General features: G+C 49.9%; 8 protein-coding genes across 8 annotated transcripts; 4 read left to right on the forward strand and 4 right to left on the reverse strand.

The window, feature by feature from the left end:
• Window positions 1–237: 237 nt before the first annotated feature.
• N7462_008343 (uncharacterized protein) lies at window positions 238–543 on the reverse strand (the record flags this gene model as incomplete). Its single annotated transcript, XM_057080058.1, has 1 exon — window positions 238–543. One exon carries the CDS (start codon window positions 541–543, stop codon window positions 238–240), a length of 306 nt encoding a protein of 101 aa, XP_056930386.1.
• Window positions 544–628: 85 nt separating this feature from the next.
• N7462_008344 (repressor protein) lies at window positions 629–3,196 on the forward strand (the record flags this gene model as incomplete). Its single annotated transcript, XM_057080059.1, has 2 exons — window positions 629–2,875; window positions 2,942–3,196. The coding sequence occupies 2 exons, from the start codon at window positions 629–631 to the stop codon at window positions 3,194–3,196; spliced, it is 2,502 nt and encodes an 833-aa protein (XP_056930387.1).
• A 246-nt stretch (window positions 3,197–3,442) lies between these two features.
• Window positions 3,443–5,743, reverse strand: N7462_008345 (putative respiratory complex assembly protein Rmp1; the record flags this gene model as incomplete). Its single annotated transcript, XM_057080060.1, has 1 exon — window positions 3,443–5,743. The coding sequence occupies one exon, from the start codon at window positions 5,741–5,743 to the stop codon at window positions 3,443–3,445; it is 2,301 nt and encodes a 766-aa protein (XP_056930388.1).
• A 1,130-nt stretch (window positions 5,744–6,873) lies between these two features.
• N7462_008346 (DUF202 domain-containing protein) lies at window positions 6,874–7,763 on the forward strand (the record flags this gene model as incomplete). The annotated part of the gene is made up of 3 exons (XM_057080061.1): window positions 6,874–7,192; window positions 7,298–7,581; window positions 7,668–7,763. The coding sequence occupies 3 exons, from the start codon at window positions 6,874–6,876 to the stop codon at window positions 7,761–7,763; spliced, it is 699 nt and encodes a 232-aa protein (XP_056930389.1).
• A 415-nt stretch (window positions 7,764–8,178) lies between these two features.
• On the reverse strand, window positions 8,179–9,041 carry arp2 (hydroxynaphthalene reductase arp2; the record flags this gene model as incomplete). Its single annotated transcript, XM_057080062.1, has 2 exons — window positions 8,179–8,216; window positions 8,273–9,041. The coding sequence occupies 2 exons, from the start codon at window positions 9,039–9,041 to the stop codon at window positions 8,179–8,181; spliced, it is 807 nt and encodes a 268-aa protein (XP_056930390.1).
• A 587-nt stretch (window positions 9,042–9,628) lies between these two features.
• Window positions 9,629–10,345, forward strand: arp1 (scytalone dehydratase arp1; the record flags this gene model as incomplete). The annotated part of the gene is made up of 4 exons (XM_057080063.1): window positions 9,629–9,683; window positions 9,735–9,790; window positions 9,851–9,892; window positions 9,986–10,345. The coding sequence occupies 4 exons, from the start codon at window positions 9,629–9,631 to the stop codon at window positions 10,343–10,345; spliced, it is 513 nt and encodes a 170-aa protein (XP_056930391.1).
• An 896-nt stretch (window positions 10,346–11,241) lies between these two features.
• N7462_008349 (C6 zinc finger domain-containing protein) lies at window positions 11,242–12,663 on the forward strand (the record flags this gene model as incomplete). Its single annotated transcript, XM_057080064.1, has 1 exon — window positions 11,242–12,663. One exon carries the CDS (start codon window positions 11,242–11,244, stop codon window positions 12,661–12,663), a length of 1,422 nt encoding a protein of 473 aa, XP_056930392.1.
• Window positions 12,664–12,722: 59 nt separating this feature from the next.
• Window positions 12,723–13,627, reverse strand: N7462_008350 (class I SAM-dependent methyltransferase; the record flags this gene model as incomplete). Its single annotated transcript, XM_057080065.1, has 2 exons — window positions 12,723–13,439; window positions 13,496–13,627. The coding sequence occupies 2 exons, from the start codon at window positions 13,625–13,627 to the stop codon at window positions 12,723–12,725; spliced, it is 849 nt and encodes a 282-aa protein (XP_056930393.1).
• Window positions 13,628–14,063: the final 436 nt, after the last annotated feature.

Raw genomic sequence — 14,063 nt, forward strand, 5'->3', positions numbered from 1 at the left:
GGTCGCTGTGCAACGCAATATATATATTAGGTGTACACCTCTCTTATTATCTATCTTTCAAAAATTTCAGTTGCTGGTGTTTGAGGGTAAAGGTGAATGGAGACCAAAGTACATAATATATCTCTTTACCATTCAAGATAAGGCGTCGCCTCGTCGTCCCCACGAACCCAGGGAGTGTAGTCCGTAACCGTCAAGGATCCCCACACAGCTCGGGCAGTTCTCTCCCGATTATGCCAATCAACCCGGCTCCAGTTGACTCCAGATCGACGGCCTCCGCGTGCGAGGGCTAAGGCTTTTGCCGCACAGCAAATCAGGCGCGCGATAAGATAATCCGTGGGCCCCACATTCCGGTGACTCGGCGTGGACAAAAGTGGTGCCTCCATCCGGCATCTGGGGAACAGCCCGCTTTTCTCTTTTCTCCAGCTTCTGCTGCTCTCCGTGCTCCTTCGTCATCCTGATCCTCCAAGACTTCGCTGAGATTGGGCTGACATAGCGCTGGATCTGGTCTACAGCCTTCGCCTCCTCCTCCCCTTGATGCGACATCCTGCAGCACATGGAGTGCCCGGCCATGGCACTCGCCCCGACTCGCTAGCTCAGTTCCTTATTTCTTCGATCCCACACGTTCACGATGCTTGAGTGGAAACCTCACGTTCGCGACACTGTCGAGCGCCCGGAGGCCTCCCCTCCGCACTCCGACCCGGCCAAGGAGACCGCTTCTCCACCAATGCACCCTCCGGAGACTACACCCTCTCGCGCCCCGCGCACCTTCGACTCTAATGCCTCCCTCGTTCTAGTGGGTATTCGCGGCTGCGGCAAACGTTCACTCGGCTTTATCGCCGCCACTGCCTTGAAGCGGCGCTTTATCACCGAAGATCACTACTTCAAAGAAGTGACCGGAGTCACGCGACACGAGTTCTTGAAAAGCCATGGCAGCCAGGAGTTCCAGCGCAAAGACATCGAGGTGCTGAAGAAGATGCTGGACAATCACCGCACTGGCTGTGTGGTCGAGTGCGGATTGGGTAGTCTGACCCGACCCGTGCAGGATCATCTACGGCGCATTTCGAAAACGAATCCGGTGGTCCATTTAGTGCGTGATATAGATCGCATTCAGCAACTCCTGGGACTGGATGACCAATCCGTCCGCTTATTGCGCGAGGGGGACCCATTGCATCGCACCTGCTCCAATTTTGAGTTCTACAACGTGGAGGACCGCACACGCGTGATCGGCGACGACGGCAGTCCTGACCCCCGCTCCGCGGCATACTCGTTCAAGCTGCAGGAAGTGAAGGAAGACCTCACCCGATTCGTGCGCTCTGTCACCGGAGTGGATGTGAATTATTCTAATTACGAATCTCCTTTCGTCCTGCTGGAAACACCCCCCGAGCTCCGCTCCTACACCCACGCCATCTTCGTTCGATCTTCCGACCTGCTCGCTGATAATGTAAACCTCCCGGAACTAGAGTCCGGTGGAGACGCAATTGAGCTCTGCGTCGACCGCTGGGGACCTGATATGCCCAATGTGATTAGCAGGCAAGTTGCCGAACTTCGCCGGAATGCACGGACTCCCGTGATTCTCTCTGTCGACACATCATCAGCGGGGATTGCGGAGCAGCGTGGTCAATCTGCGACTTATTTCGACATTCTAGAACATGGACTCCGCCTCGCAGTTGAGTATCTCGTTATTGATCTGGGCAAGAATCGCTCCCAGCTTGCGCAAGTCATTCGAGCGCGGGGCAAGACCAAGATCATTGGCCAGCATATCTTCGAGGCGTCTTCCCGCGTGAAATGGGAAGATGAAGGTTGCGTGTCTCTATACAAAGAAGCCGAGAAACTGGGTTGTCAGCTAGTCCGCCTGCTCCGGGTTGCGACAGCGCGTGAGGAAAATGCCAGCGTCCTTGAGTTTGCCAACAAAATCCGCTCCTTGCCTGGAACACACCCTCCCCTCATTGCGTACAATATCGGTCGCCTGGGACGGACGTCGCAGGTTTTCAATTCGATCCTCACTGGAGTTACTCACCCTGCCATCACTCGCCCGAAAGAGAACGAGCGAGATACACAGATCACGTCGCGAGACGCCGTAAGAGCCCTCTTCCAGAGCTATGTGCTCGACCCCTTGAAATTCTGCATACTCGGAGCCAGCGTGGCCTATAGTTTGTCACCGGCGATGCACAACGCAGCAATTCAGCATTGCGGCTTGGGCCATGTCTACCGCATCCCTGACTCCCCTTCTCTTGCTATCCTGGATGAGCTGCGCCGGGATCCGAATTTTGGCGGATCTAGCGTTGTTCAGCCCTGGAGAGTGGAGGTGTATCATAAGCTGGCAGCGAAAAGTCGACATGCCGAAGCCATCGGTGCCATCAACACGATTATGCCACTACGGGGCACCTCCGATGGTACCATGTACTCCCTCCAGGAGCAGGCCAGCCGCCGGAACCAAGCCGGCCCTGTTTTGGGGTGGTATGGTGAGAACACGGACTGGGTGGGCATCATGACATGCATCACGCGGCACCTGTCGCCGCGCAACGCCATCAGCGCGAAGACCACGGGCCTGGTTATCGGCGCAGGCGGCATGGCGCGGTCCGCGATCTATGCGATGCTCCGACTGGGCTGTCGCAAGATATTCATCCACAACCGGACGCAGTCGCGGGCTGACGAGGTGGCGGCTCACTTCAACTCCTGGGCAGCGTCGCAGGTCGACTCAGCTGAGGTAGTCCGCGTCTTACGGTCGACTGAGGATGACTGGCCCGACGACGCCAACCCGCCCAGCATAATTGCGTCCTGTGTGCCGGCGGACCCGGACAGTGAAGAGCCCCCGGCCAACTTCGAGATGCCTCTGCAGTGGCTCGGGAGCACGACTGGAGGCGTGGTCCTTGAGGTAAGTTTCTTCATGCGACGTGTCAGCTCGGCCACCTTGAACCCCCATGCTAATCAATAACTACAGCTTGCATATAAACCACTCGACACACCGCTCCTGCAGCAAATGCGTCGCATCCGAAATGATACGGGGCGGCCGTGGGTGTTATCAGATGGACTGGAGAACGTAATTGAGCAAGGCATTGCGCAGTTTGAGTTGATGACCGGCCGTAAAGCTCCCCGACGCCTGATGACCCTGGAGGTCCTGCGTCACTACGAGGGCGAAAGCGGGCGATTTGACGAAAAGACAATCCAGACCCGGCTTGACGGCATTTGCTCATAGACTGGCCCTAGACGACACGTGAAGATTATAAAAGGAGACCCAGGCTTAAATGATAGATCTGGAGAGATATGGATATGGAAGCGGGCGTTGCGGTGGTTCTTATATTGTGATTTAATGGAGGACAAATCGAGATCAATACAAGTTTGAAGAACAATGTAACACCAAGTAAGTCTATATCAAGAGTTCGCCGCCGTCTATGCAGGGAATAAGTTATTTATACAAGGGGTTGGAGTGGAGATGCTTTGTTCAGTTCTCGTCTTGCACATGTCTTGCGCGGTGGAGTTCGAAGGCCATGCGACAAGCAGTGTTGTAGAACGAATGGAATTCTTGTTCCAGGGAGTTGTCCGGCTGGTCCTGCTTCAGCTCCGACGTGCCGTTCGAGATATCGATATCTAAAGACACATCGGTGGTATGGGAAGCAAGAAACGGCCCACTTTCATAGTAACGGAAAGTCAAAGGTCTGCCGTCAAAATTGTACTGTTGAATAGCAGCTCCCTGAATGTCTTTGAGTGGTGGCAAAATGTACTCGACGGAGAGCTGCCCTTCGGGAACTTCGGTTGCCATCGTCGACGAGGTAGCGCGTGTGGAATGTGCCGAGAATCGGAGAAGGCCTCTGGGGAGGATAATTTGACAGAAAGGTGGTAATGAGGAAGAGTCTGAAGGCATCGTCTGCGGACCGAATGAAGTTCGCAAGGAGTCTTTTATGCTTTCAGCAAAAGCCTGGTAATCGGATGATTCAAGGTTCTCCCGCGAGACTATGGAGTGTTGCGTGCGAGTAAAGCGCAAATCGAGACCATTCTCTGGCAAAAGATAATCGACGGAATTGGTGTCGAAAACTACGTTAACACTTTGTACCTCGAAAGGTTGTCCAGGTCTTGAGATGGCTTCAATCTCAAGCTCCGGTGCAACATCGACGTGCGCGGCAGCTGGAGTCAAGCGCAGGCGGTAGGTCTGTGTCCCATCTTCGGACTTGATCGGTCGTATATTTTCCAAGAAGGGGGCTGTATTTGTGATGTCAGTAGTGAAAATCCGTGGCAAAGACAATCTTCCAAGTTGCAAAGCACTGATGGCCGGATCTTCGAATGGTGATTTCCGGGAGAAAAGACATCTGCCGACGGCTGCAGTGACAGACTCGTGTATTTGAAGACCGTAGCCATCGGTCGCGTTGGACTTTGCCTTAGGGATATCTCGAAGCAATTTGAGAAGGTGGTCAGACAGTCGTGTTTGGTGATCATCAAAGAAGGGAGTCTCATGCTGCAGGCTTCCCATTATTCGCGAGGGGTTGGCCCATCGCAACCAAGGCTTTTGACGATTAAACCAGGTGGTATTCATTTTTGGGTTATAGTCGTATAGGTTTGCCTGTTCTGAGGCAGGAAAATATGTAGAGAAGGGCACAGGCGCCGGGTTGTTCTGGTAGAGGGCTAATTGTAGACTTCGACGGGCATTTGCAGCACCCGTTTTATTCTCTGCAAGGTACAGAATTTTATCTGGGATATCGGATGCTTCTTGTGTCACGGCAACCCCATATGTATGACCAACCCATTCTAGGAATGCCTGAGAAAACACCTGGGCAAGCCCTGGACTCAACTTTGAGTGGGGGTCAATCCCAACTTCTTGCTTATGAATTCTCGATGCTGCATCAAGTATAATTTGATGGACTGGTTCGCATGCAGAACGGCATCCTGTGAGTCTCACTAGGCCAAGTGAACGGGTGACGTCGATGCTACATCCATAGATGGAGGCGACCTCGTCGAAAGAGAAATGTTCGGAATTGAGAAGTAGTGTAATGAAGGAAGGTGCCAGTCGAAGATCCAACTGGCCAACTTCATTCGCAATCGACAGGTGCCAACAGTCTCGAAGGATCCTCTCTGATAGGAGAGACTTTCCTTCCAAGGCCTGTGCTGAAGCAACCCGTTCTGTGACTTCAGTCCGCAGGGTTGGGTTGGCATTCAAAAAAGGAGAGGTCCCAGGTCTCCACTTTGGGCTCTCATCTGAGCCATGCTCCCTGGCTTCGAACTCCTCAATATAATCCGATAATTGTCTGTAGGTAAATGAGGACGATAGAGTGGTGCGCAAATTCTCCCAATCGCTGGCAGACATATTGTGATTTGACTGATTCGAGTCTCGAAGTATCTCAATCCGTTTCTGAATCACATCCGGCGTCAAAGGCGACATTTCCTCTCCAAGATCGTTCAGCATTGACTGAAATGTGACCGGGCGTGCATCGTCCACTGCGGCATCCGATGCTTCTTTTCTTTGGCGTTTCGATCGAGGACTTCGTTTGGTAGGTACCACAACAATTCGGCCTGGTTCTCCCAGAGAATTGACAGCCAGTGTCACGTTTTCATTCTTGGGCGATTTTCTTGAGCGGCGGCGACGAGCGTGCTGGCTCCGCTCTGGGAGGTGTGGCGCTGGTCCATCGTGGGAGCTGAACCGTTGGAAGCGGAGGGTAGAGCATGGCGCATATGAAGTCAATGGATGGATTCTAACTCTTAGAGGGAGAGAAGAGCTCCAGAGCGCTCGCACACTGGTAAAATTGCCTCGCATGATGGGCAAGCGAGCACAAATCTTCTCAAACCCGTCGGCGATCGCGGTCGGAGAAGCTGATGTGCTACTGGAAGCTAACCCGAATAGGAATTAAATCTAGCCTCAGGTGTCTATTTATCGCAATCACATTTGGCGCAATCCGGTTGTAGGCATATTAGGTGACTCAAGCTTTTAATCGCCATTGAAAATTATATACCAATCGCTCACTGACTTGAGCTTCCAATTTTTGACGACTGTGCTCTTTTTTGGATCGCATGTTGTCCAAAGCGCGGATGAGTAGGCCAGGTAGACATGGACTATTCCGAGTCTAATAACAAATAATGAGGGTAGAGCTTTCGACTGATCGCGGCCTCTCCCCTTCTACTCTAAGATTAATTTGTTCCTCCCTTTCTCTCTATAAAAAACCGCTGATTTGGAACCAACATTCTGTTCCACTTTATCGCACAATATTTTCAAGAAGTATAAGATAAGATAAGCGATGACACGGGAGCAATAATGTAGTCTTTGGCCTTTGCTTTACGGCATTATTCACATCGCTGGCTCTTCAGGACTAGGCTCGATCGGCGCTGGTAAAATGACTTGCATTATCCAATTGCGATTGACTACGGAATATTTTAGGGCAGTTGATTATGGATATCTAAAGGAGCTGTCTATATAAGGCAAATGGGCGCCGTTTATTGGCAGATGCTGGCAACATCACGGCCGCAAATGGTGCCATCCGGATTCGGGGCGTTGTGATTGGCCGAAAACAGGAACTTTGAGAAATGCTTGTGTGATGGTGGATAAGCTTAAATGATTTGCATGGGCGAGAATACGGGTTCAATATAAGCTACTGAGAGCCTCCTTCACTTCATAGATCTCTCGACTGCATCTCAACCATCCAGCCGGCCACTCCGATGATAGTTCAATCGCCGACCAAGTCTCGACCCCGGACCCGCGTGGGCCCCGTCATGCTCCATAGACGCTTCTGACAGGCTGCCAGCTCCAACCGATTCCCGGGGACAACCCCGATTGCCCCGATCCTACGCAGGAAAACTTAAGGCCCAGTCCAAACAGGCTTCGGCCGCCGCCCGCATCACCTCACACATCCGCTGTGATCGCAATGCGCGTCTCTCGCAACCCTCAAGATCATGACCGATCCACTCGACCAATCTGGGAGTCCTGAGCCGCCAGCCCCCGCGGCAGTGAGGGACTCGCGGCCACCGTCTGTGGACGAACCGCTGGAACTCCATGAAATTCAGACTCGTGAGGATGACGAGCAGCTCAACTATTCCTCACCCTCCGCTTCTTCGGGTGAAGAGTACCAGAACGTCACCCGCCGAACTGGATCTCATTCAAGAGTTCGTCGACCGCGCAAACAGAGAAAGGGTCCATGGAATACGGTTTGTCGGTTCTGGACTCACAATGTGACTTTGACGGTGCCGCAGAAAAACAACCGGGATCATTTCGGTACGCGAATGGCACACCCACACAGTTGAGAGACCTATGTACCTTTAGAACATTGAAACGCCTATGGGAAAGACGTAAATGACTGACATTGAATCTTCTACGCAGCCCTAGAAAGAACATTCCTCGCATACATCCGCACGTCGGTGGTTGTCGCTATGCAAGGGGTTCTGATCGCACAGTTGTTCCGCCTGCAGCGATCGAATGCCGCGGAAGACCGACTACGGTTTTACGAGGTCGGGATCCCGCTCGCGGTTGCATGTTATAGCGTAGCCATCGCAGTCGCTCTGATCGGCGCGTATCGATTTTGGAGACAACAGAGTGCGATTTCAGTAGGCAAAGTCCATGCAGGAGGATGGGAGCTGAACTCGGTAGGAATTTTGCTCTTTCTTGTAAGTGCATCCGAGGCTCAAAAGCCACGGGGCAATCAACCCATAGAGGCAAATCAGCTCACTGACTATATTACTGTGTGAGATAGGTCCTTTTAGTCACTTTAATTTTGTCGCTGGTGATCCTTATTGAAATCGACATGGCGCCAGCCATCTCCTTGATGAAGCGAATATTGAACAATTAGATCGCTGCAACCTAAGAATTGAAACTTGATTAATGCAAGCCATTGCCCCAAGCCACTTTGTAAAACTTACTTCTAATATTTCACTATATTCAATTTGTTATAGATTTGTACTCTAGTGTGAGTATTTTCCTATCGTTGAGTTTTCGACCAGAGGTATCTATTATCGGGATTCTTGATGTCTTTCTGCAAAATCTCTTCGATGGGATCTTTACTCTTAGCCACCAAACCCTTTCTAATACTCTATTACACTATGTTTGCTCTAAACATGTCCTTCACTTAGTCATGGAGTGTGAAAACTGTAAGGAAAAAAATTGGATGTCATTCTGTACACAAATTGTCATATGATTCCAAGATATTACCCCATACATCTATAGGACTCCCTTTGCCTCCAAGACATAAAATGAAGGTTATCTCATTAGATATTGGCGCCTCCATTGAGCGGCAGAATTTGTCCTGACAGATATTAGTCTGACTTCACAGGTAGGGGTTTCTCTGCATTCTTCACTTACCGTTGATCCATTCTCCTGCTGGGCTGGCCAGGAATGCCACAACGCGGCCAATGTCAGCCGGCACGCCGCACCGTTTCAAGGGGCTACCATTGGCCAGAGCCGCCTCAATATCTTCAAGAGATGAGTTCTGGTCGCAACCGGGAGCATAGCGCCAAGAGTTCTTCAACCACATGTCGCTCTTGACACCGGCCGGCGCGATTGCATTCACAGTGCAGCGCTTCTTACCGAAGTCGGCGGCAAAGCAACGAGTGAAGCCCTCAATGGCGCTCTTGCTTCCAGCGTACAGAGAGTGACCAGGGACTCCCACGCCCGCGGCGATAGACGACATCAACACAACACGTCCACCAGGCTGGATGTAATCGTAGGCGTTTTTGGCGACGAAGAACTGCGCCCGGGTGTTCAGATCAAAGACCTCATTGAAGTCTTCGATCGTGGTATCGGCCAGTGAGACAAACTTCTCGGTCCCTGAATTCGAGACGACAATGTCGAGTTGGCCGAAATGCTCCATCACTTGCTTGAAGAGGTTTTCGATGGCGTCAATTTTGGTCAAATCGGCTTGGAAGGCAGCGGCGGCGACTCCCAAGGCTTTGATCTCGTGAACCATCTTCTCGGCGGATGCTGGGTCTCTAGCGAAGTTGATGGCGATCGAAGCACCTTTCTTGGCCAACTCAAGGGCAATTCCAGATCCGATGCCACGGCTCCCGCCAGTGACGAGGGCCACCTTTCCGGCAAGCTCGGCCGGAGCAGCGTTGGGGTTGGTCATGACCATGTTAGCGATATTGCTAGTAGAAGCGACCGATATTTTGGATTGAGGTGCGACCAGATGGAATGTTCTAACAAAGAAAAAGATGGAGATCTTGCCGACGATGACCTATTTCACATAAGTTGGCTATACTTAAAGAAACTAGTTGCCAGAATCCTTCAACCTGAAATCAGATTTATTCACGGTCACATTCGATTTAGTCCGGATTAGTACTCTTGAATCTGGATGACACCAGGCTCATTGTATGTGCCTATTAATGATTATTTATGGGACAGGATGCGTGGTAGGCTGTTTTCGTGGAACGCAAAAGGTACTAGCGGACGTGAGTTGCCGCATGCGGAAATGTTGAGTTGCCGAACACCACTGATCGCCCCCACCCCATGTCACATCATGCGGATTGGTCGTATTTCACTATGCCTGTTCCTGATGGTTGTATGCCTGGTATTGTGCCCGGAATTGGCAGGCAGAAGAACCGGATCAGGGTTATCCCCAGTCGTGAGCAGCAGGCTGTTATACAATAGCCTTCAGACCTCTTTCCACTCCAAAAACACAAGTCACAAAACCCATCAGTCACTGTATTACACTCTTCAGATATGTCGCCTGCAATGAAACTCAATGCCGAGCCTAACTTGGACATTAGTTTCCAAGGTACGGCCCTCAAGAATTGAAGCACTTATGGATTGCTACTAATTTAAACAGATTATCTCATCCTTTCAAAGCTCGTATTTGACTGGGCAGACAGCTATGATGCAAAGGTAAAGTAGTACAATCAAATCTAAAGGCAAGAAATCTAACGGGTCATGTCGTTTTTGAAGGACTGGGATCGTCTTCGCGGTATCATTGCCCCGACATTGACGGTATGCCGCTTCTCCATGCATTACAATCTTTCGTTCATTTAAGATGAAAGTTGACTAGATAATGTGGATATTGACTTGCTGTTTTTCTTCTAGGTGGACTATACCAAGATCGGCCTTAAGCGATGGGATGACATGGCGGCTGAGGACTACATGAAAATGGTGACACACCCGGGATTCCTAGGAGACCCCACCATCAAGACACAACACTTACTCGGTCAAACATGGTGGGAAAAGATCTCGGATACCGAGGTTATCGGCCACCATCAACTTCGTGCCGCCCATCAGGTATACACTGACGACAGTCTTGCGGAGGTAAAGCTTCGTGGTCATTCGCATGCCACAAACGAGCACTACTACCGTAAGGTCAACGGAGTGTGGAAGTTCGCCGGGCTGAAGCCTAATGTGAGATGGAACGAGCTTAGATTTGAGGAGGTTTTCCGAGGACTGGACTAATTACTTTTCTTGGGAAAATGCGTCGTCCCGGCAAGATTCGATAATTAGACACTTCTTGCTTAAACTAGGAGACTCTTGGAATTAATTTGTGTGCAAGTCAATATATTCCATTCCTTTTACATTAAAAAGCTCTCGAATGATGCAGAGTGAATATGAGGATTGGCTCTGGATACAAATCACCGCCAACATTCTCGTCGTTTCGGAGCGATACAGCCACCCCAGCTCCATACATAAAATCTAGGATCCCAAGAGCTGCGGTGTCTTGCGATAAGGTCAAGCACCTGAAGAAGGAATATATATCAGTAGAACCTTATCATTCCAAGGGATCTTCTACAGGATGTATTTTCACATGGACTAGAAAAGCTAAGAGTGGAACTTCAGCATGTGAAGTAGTGACAGTCTTACGGATACGGATATCATGAGAAATTGTACTTTATTTATATCGGAGCACAAATTAGATCCATGCTAGCTATTGGGTGATTTCAATCATGAGGTTGCTCGTTCAGTCAATTGAGACTTCAACCCTGGCAAGCGAGATCTCTCCCTTTCCCGCCGTAATATTACGGCCCCCATTTACAGACCGACGCAGACGTCCCTCCCCCCTCCAGCTCTTCATTATCTACCAACATTGAAAACTCACCCTGTTGTGGCATCCTTTGTGATATAATGAAGAGCCGAAACCTTCACAGTACAACGAATCAGAAATCATCTTTAAATGGACTTCAAAGGGTTCGAACCGGATGTATCACTTGCAAGTAGGCAACATCTATTTCCTTATCCATCACCCCGACAGCTATGTTGACTCCTACAAATCTAGATTTCGAAGAGTCAAGTGTGATGAGATTCGCCCTTTCTGCCAAAGATGCCAATCCTCTGGGCGAAAGTGTGACGGATATATGTCTTCCTCTGTGAACCTAAAACTGCTCGGCGGATTGACACACGTTCTACCGGCGTCAGTTCCTGATGCGGACCACCTTTCTCTCCGCAGCCTGGACTTCTTCCACCACATGGTAGCACCTATTCTTTCAGGGCCTCTACGCAGGACCTTGTGGACCTCTAGTGTCACCCAGTTGGTGTATGAGGAGCCCGCTGCTCGACATGCGGCTATAGCCATCAGCGCTTTATATGAGCAGTTTGACCGTCGACCTGAGGAGGCTTGGAGTCTCTCTGGTAAAGATTTCGCCATGCTGCATTACAATAGGGCGATAAGACAGGTCCTCAATATCAAGGAACTAGGTTGTAGAGAGACAGACACTGTTCTTGTTGTTTCAATTCTCTTTATCTGCATCGAGTTTCTATTCGGGAACTCAGAAGCAGCTATAAACCACTGCAGACATGGAATATCCCTCATGAACGCATCTACCTCGGAAATGGATCTCGTTCCTATTTTTCGACATCTCAGTCTGGTCCAGCTTTTCTTCCCCCAGGGTACCTCGAAAGTTCCTATTCTTGCCAACGGTGGGTATAACAGACCATTTGAACCCTTCAGAACATTCTCTGAGGCCCTAGACAGCCTTGACAGTATCATATACGATTCCATCGCTCTGGCTCGTTACAGGGATCATGCCCGTGCCACTTCCGCCACGAATACAGCCTATCCACCTGCTGTTGTGGAAAAACAAAGGAAATACGATACAGCCCTAGATAGCTGGCTCGTTTATTTTCATCTATTGACGGCAACGCAAGAAGAAGACATTGGGATGGAAACCCTTATACGTATTCTCCAGACAAGATGGTTGGTTACCAAGATCTGGACAAATTGCTGCCTCAAGGACGATGAAGAGGCATATGATGCCTATTTGCCCGAGTTTGAGTGGATTGTCGAAATTGCCAGTCTGCCATACCCTGAGCAAGATCCATTTTGGTCGAGATCTCCAAAATTTTCGTTCGAGGTGGGGCTCGCTCAACAGCTCTATTTTGTGGTTATAAAATGCCGTAGCCTTTCTATTCGGCTGAAGGCACTGTTATTGATTCGCGAGAAATGCTGCCGAAGGGAAACGTTGTTTGATTCGGATGCGATGATCTGCATTGGCCAACAGATCATCGAGACCGAGCATGGTGTTCAACTGGGTTTGGACCCCGAGAAGTTCAGCAGGGAAATACAAAATAAGGAAGAATACCACTCGCTTCCGGCCGAGACCCAAAGGCTCCAAGAACATGCTTTTTCAAAGTTGGATTTGAATAGCCATCCGCAAAGTAATAGAAGAACTCTATCACAGGGTCGCCGCAAGCTTTACTTTCATCTTCCAACATCGGAATGTCGAGAAGAGTATCCTAAGCGCTCTTCACACCCGTTTGTATTACAAATTCCATTTTAATCAATTTAAGTTCAATTTGCAGTCCTATGAAATCTGACTATGGAGCATGACAGCATTGACTATTGTCTTGTTGCACACCACCACATCATTCGCAAGTTATCATCAAACCAAGGTGCATCTTTTGTCTGGTCAAGTTCCTGTCCCCAGTAGAGACCGGACTCGAGCTTCCACACGGTCTGGGTGGCTTCACCGACCTTTCTCCAAAAGTCTTCCATTGTCTTGGTGTCATGTCGGTAGTGCATTGCTCCATCCTTCATGCCTGCCATGTTGTAGTGACCACCAACTAGACTTCCCATCTGTCGTCCAGAGATCATCACACCTTCTTTGTCAGTACAGAACTTAGCCATTCTAGTAGCGACTCTAAGCTGAGTATCATAGTCCCACATGTGAAATAGAGAGCTGGCGAATATCACGTCGATTTTGCCAGCGAGTTCCTGTGACAACCGGCCACTATGGAATTGATCATCGTCTTCAGTGAGGTCTCCAGTCACAAACTTTGCATCCAGTGTATCCTTGTCTCGAAAGAGCTGATAACCGAGATCAATAAACACCTGTTCAAGGTCACAGCCAAAAAGCTGACTTCCTGGAATTCCTTGATCTGCCAAGAAACGAATCTCCTGTCCAAAGCAGCATCCTGCATCTAAAAAGACTGCCGTAGGGTTTGATTGGAGCCTTTCTAGCAATTTCTTGTAAAACGGCATGTGGGACAAGTTGAAGGATAGAAAGCGCATTTGGCCAATGCATGCATAATGGAAGACCGCAAAGGCTTCATCTCGCTGGGTTGGCGGTTATTATACTACTATATCCATACGCCTAGGCTGGGTCGACCTACCAATGACAGAACATGGGGGAGAACTTCGTCGGGTGCAAGATGGCTATAATTTTCTAAAAGCCGTTGGGCATCAGGATTAATGCTTTGAACTTGTTCCCGATACCACTGGGGCTTTCGGTTATCGGATGCCATATTTGAGCTGCTGGAAGAAACGATTGAAAAGCAGGGGCAATGCTCTCCTTCAAATACCGGTCCAATGGGGCGCTTTGTCCCCTCATCAGCCATTAATCATGGCGGTGTTGCTAACATCGGGGGCCGTCTTTCCCGAAAACAAGCCTTGTACCGGCCCCCAATAAGGAAATCTGGGCGCCTGATCCACATCGCGTCCAAGTATCCATCCAATGACCGACAATTCCCAGACACTGGCTCATGCACAACGCAATGGCTAGTCGGGGCGCAAACTAGCAGCCACAAGAATTTCCAAGGCGAGAATATGGTTTACGTAGTGCTCTGGTTATTCGTAACCTATAGGTTACTCAAAATCGTTAGAACTGACTGGTGGGCATGTTACTTGTAGTGCATTTACTATTCTAAACCTCATATGAGTGGTTTCAAGGCGGCCGGATTC

The sequence above is a fragment of the Penicillium macrosclerotiorum genome (genome assembly GCF_028827735.1).
Source record: "Penicillium macrosclerotiorum strain IBT 26536 chromosome Unknown utg000008l_segment0_segment0, whole genome shotgun sequence".
Classification (NCBI taxonomy): Eukaryota; Fungi; Ascomycota; class Eurotiomycetes; order Eurotiales; family Aspergillaceae; genus Penicillium; species Penicillium macrosclerotiorum.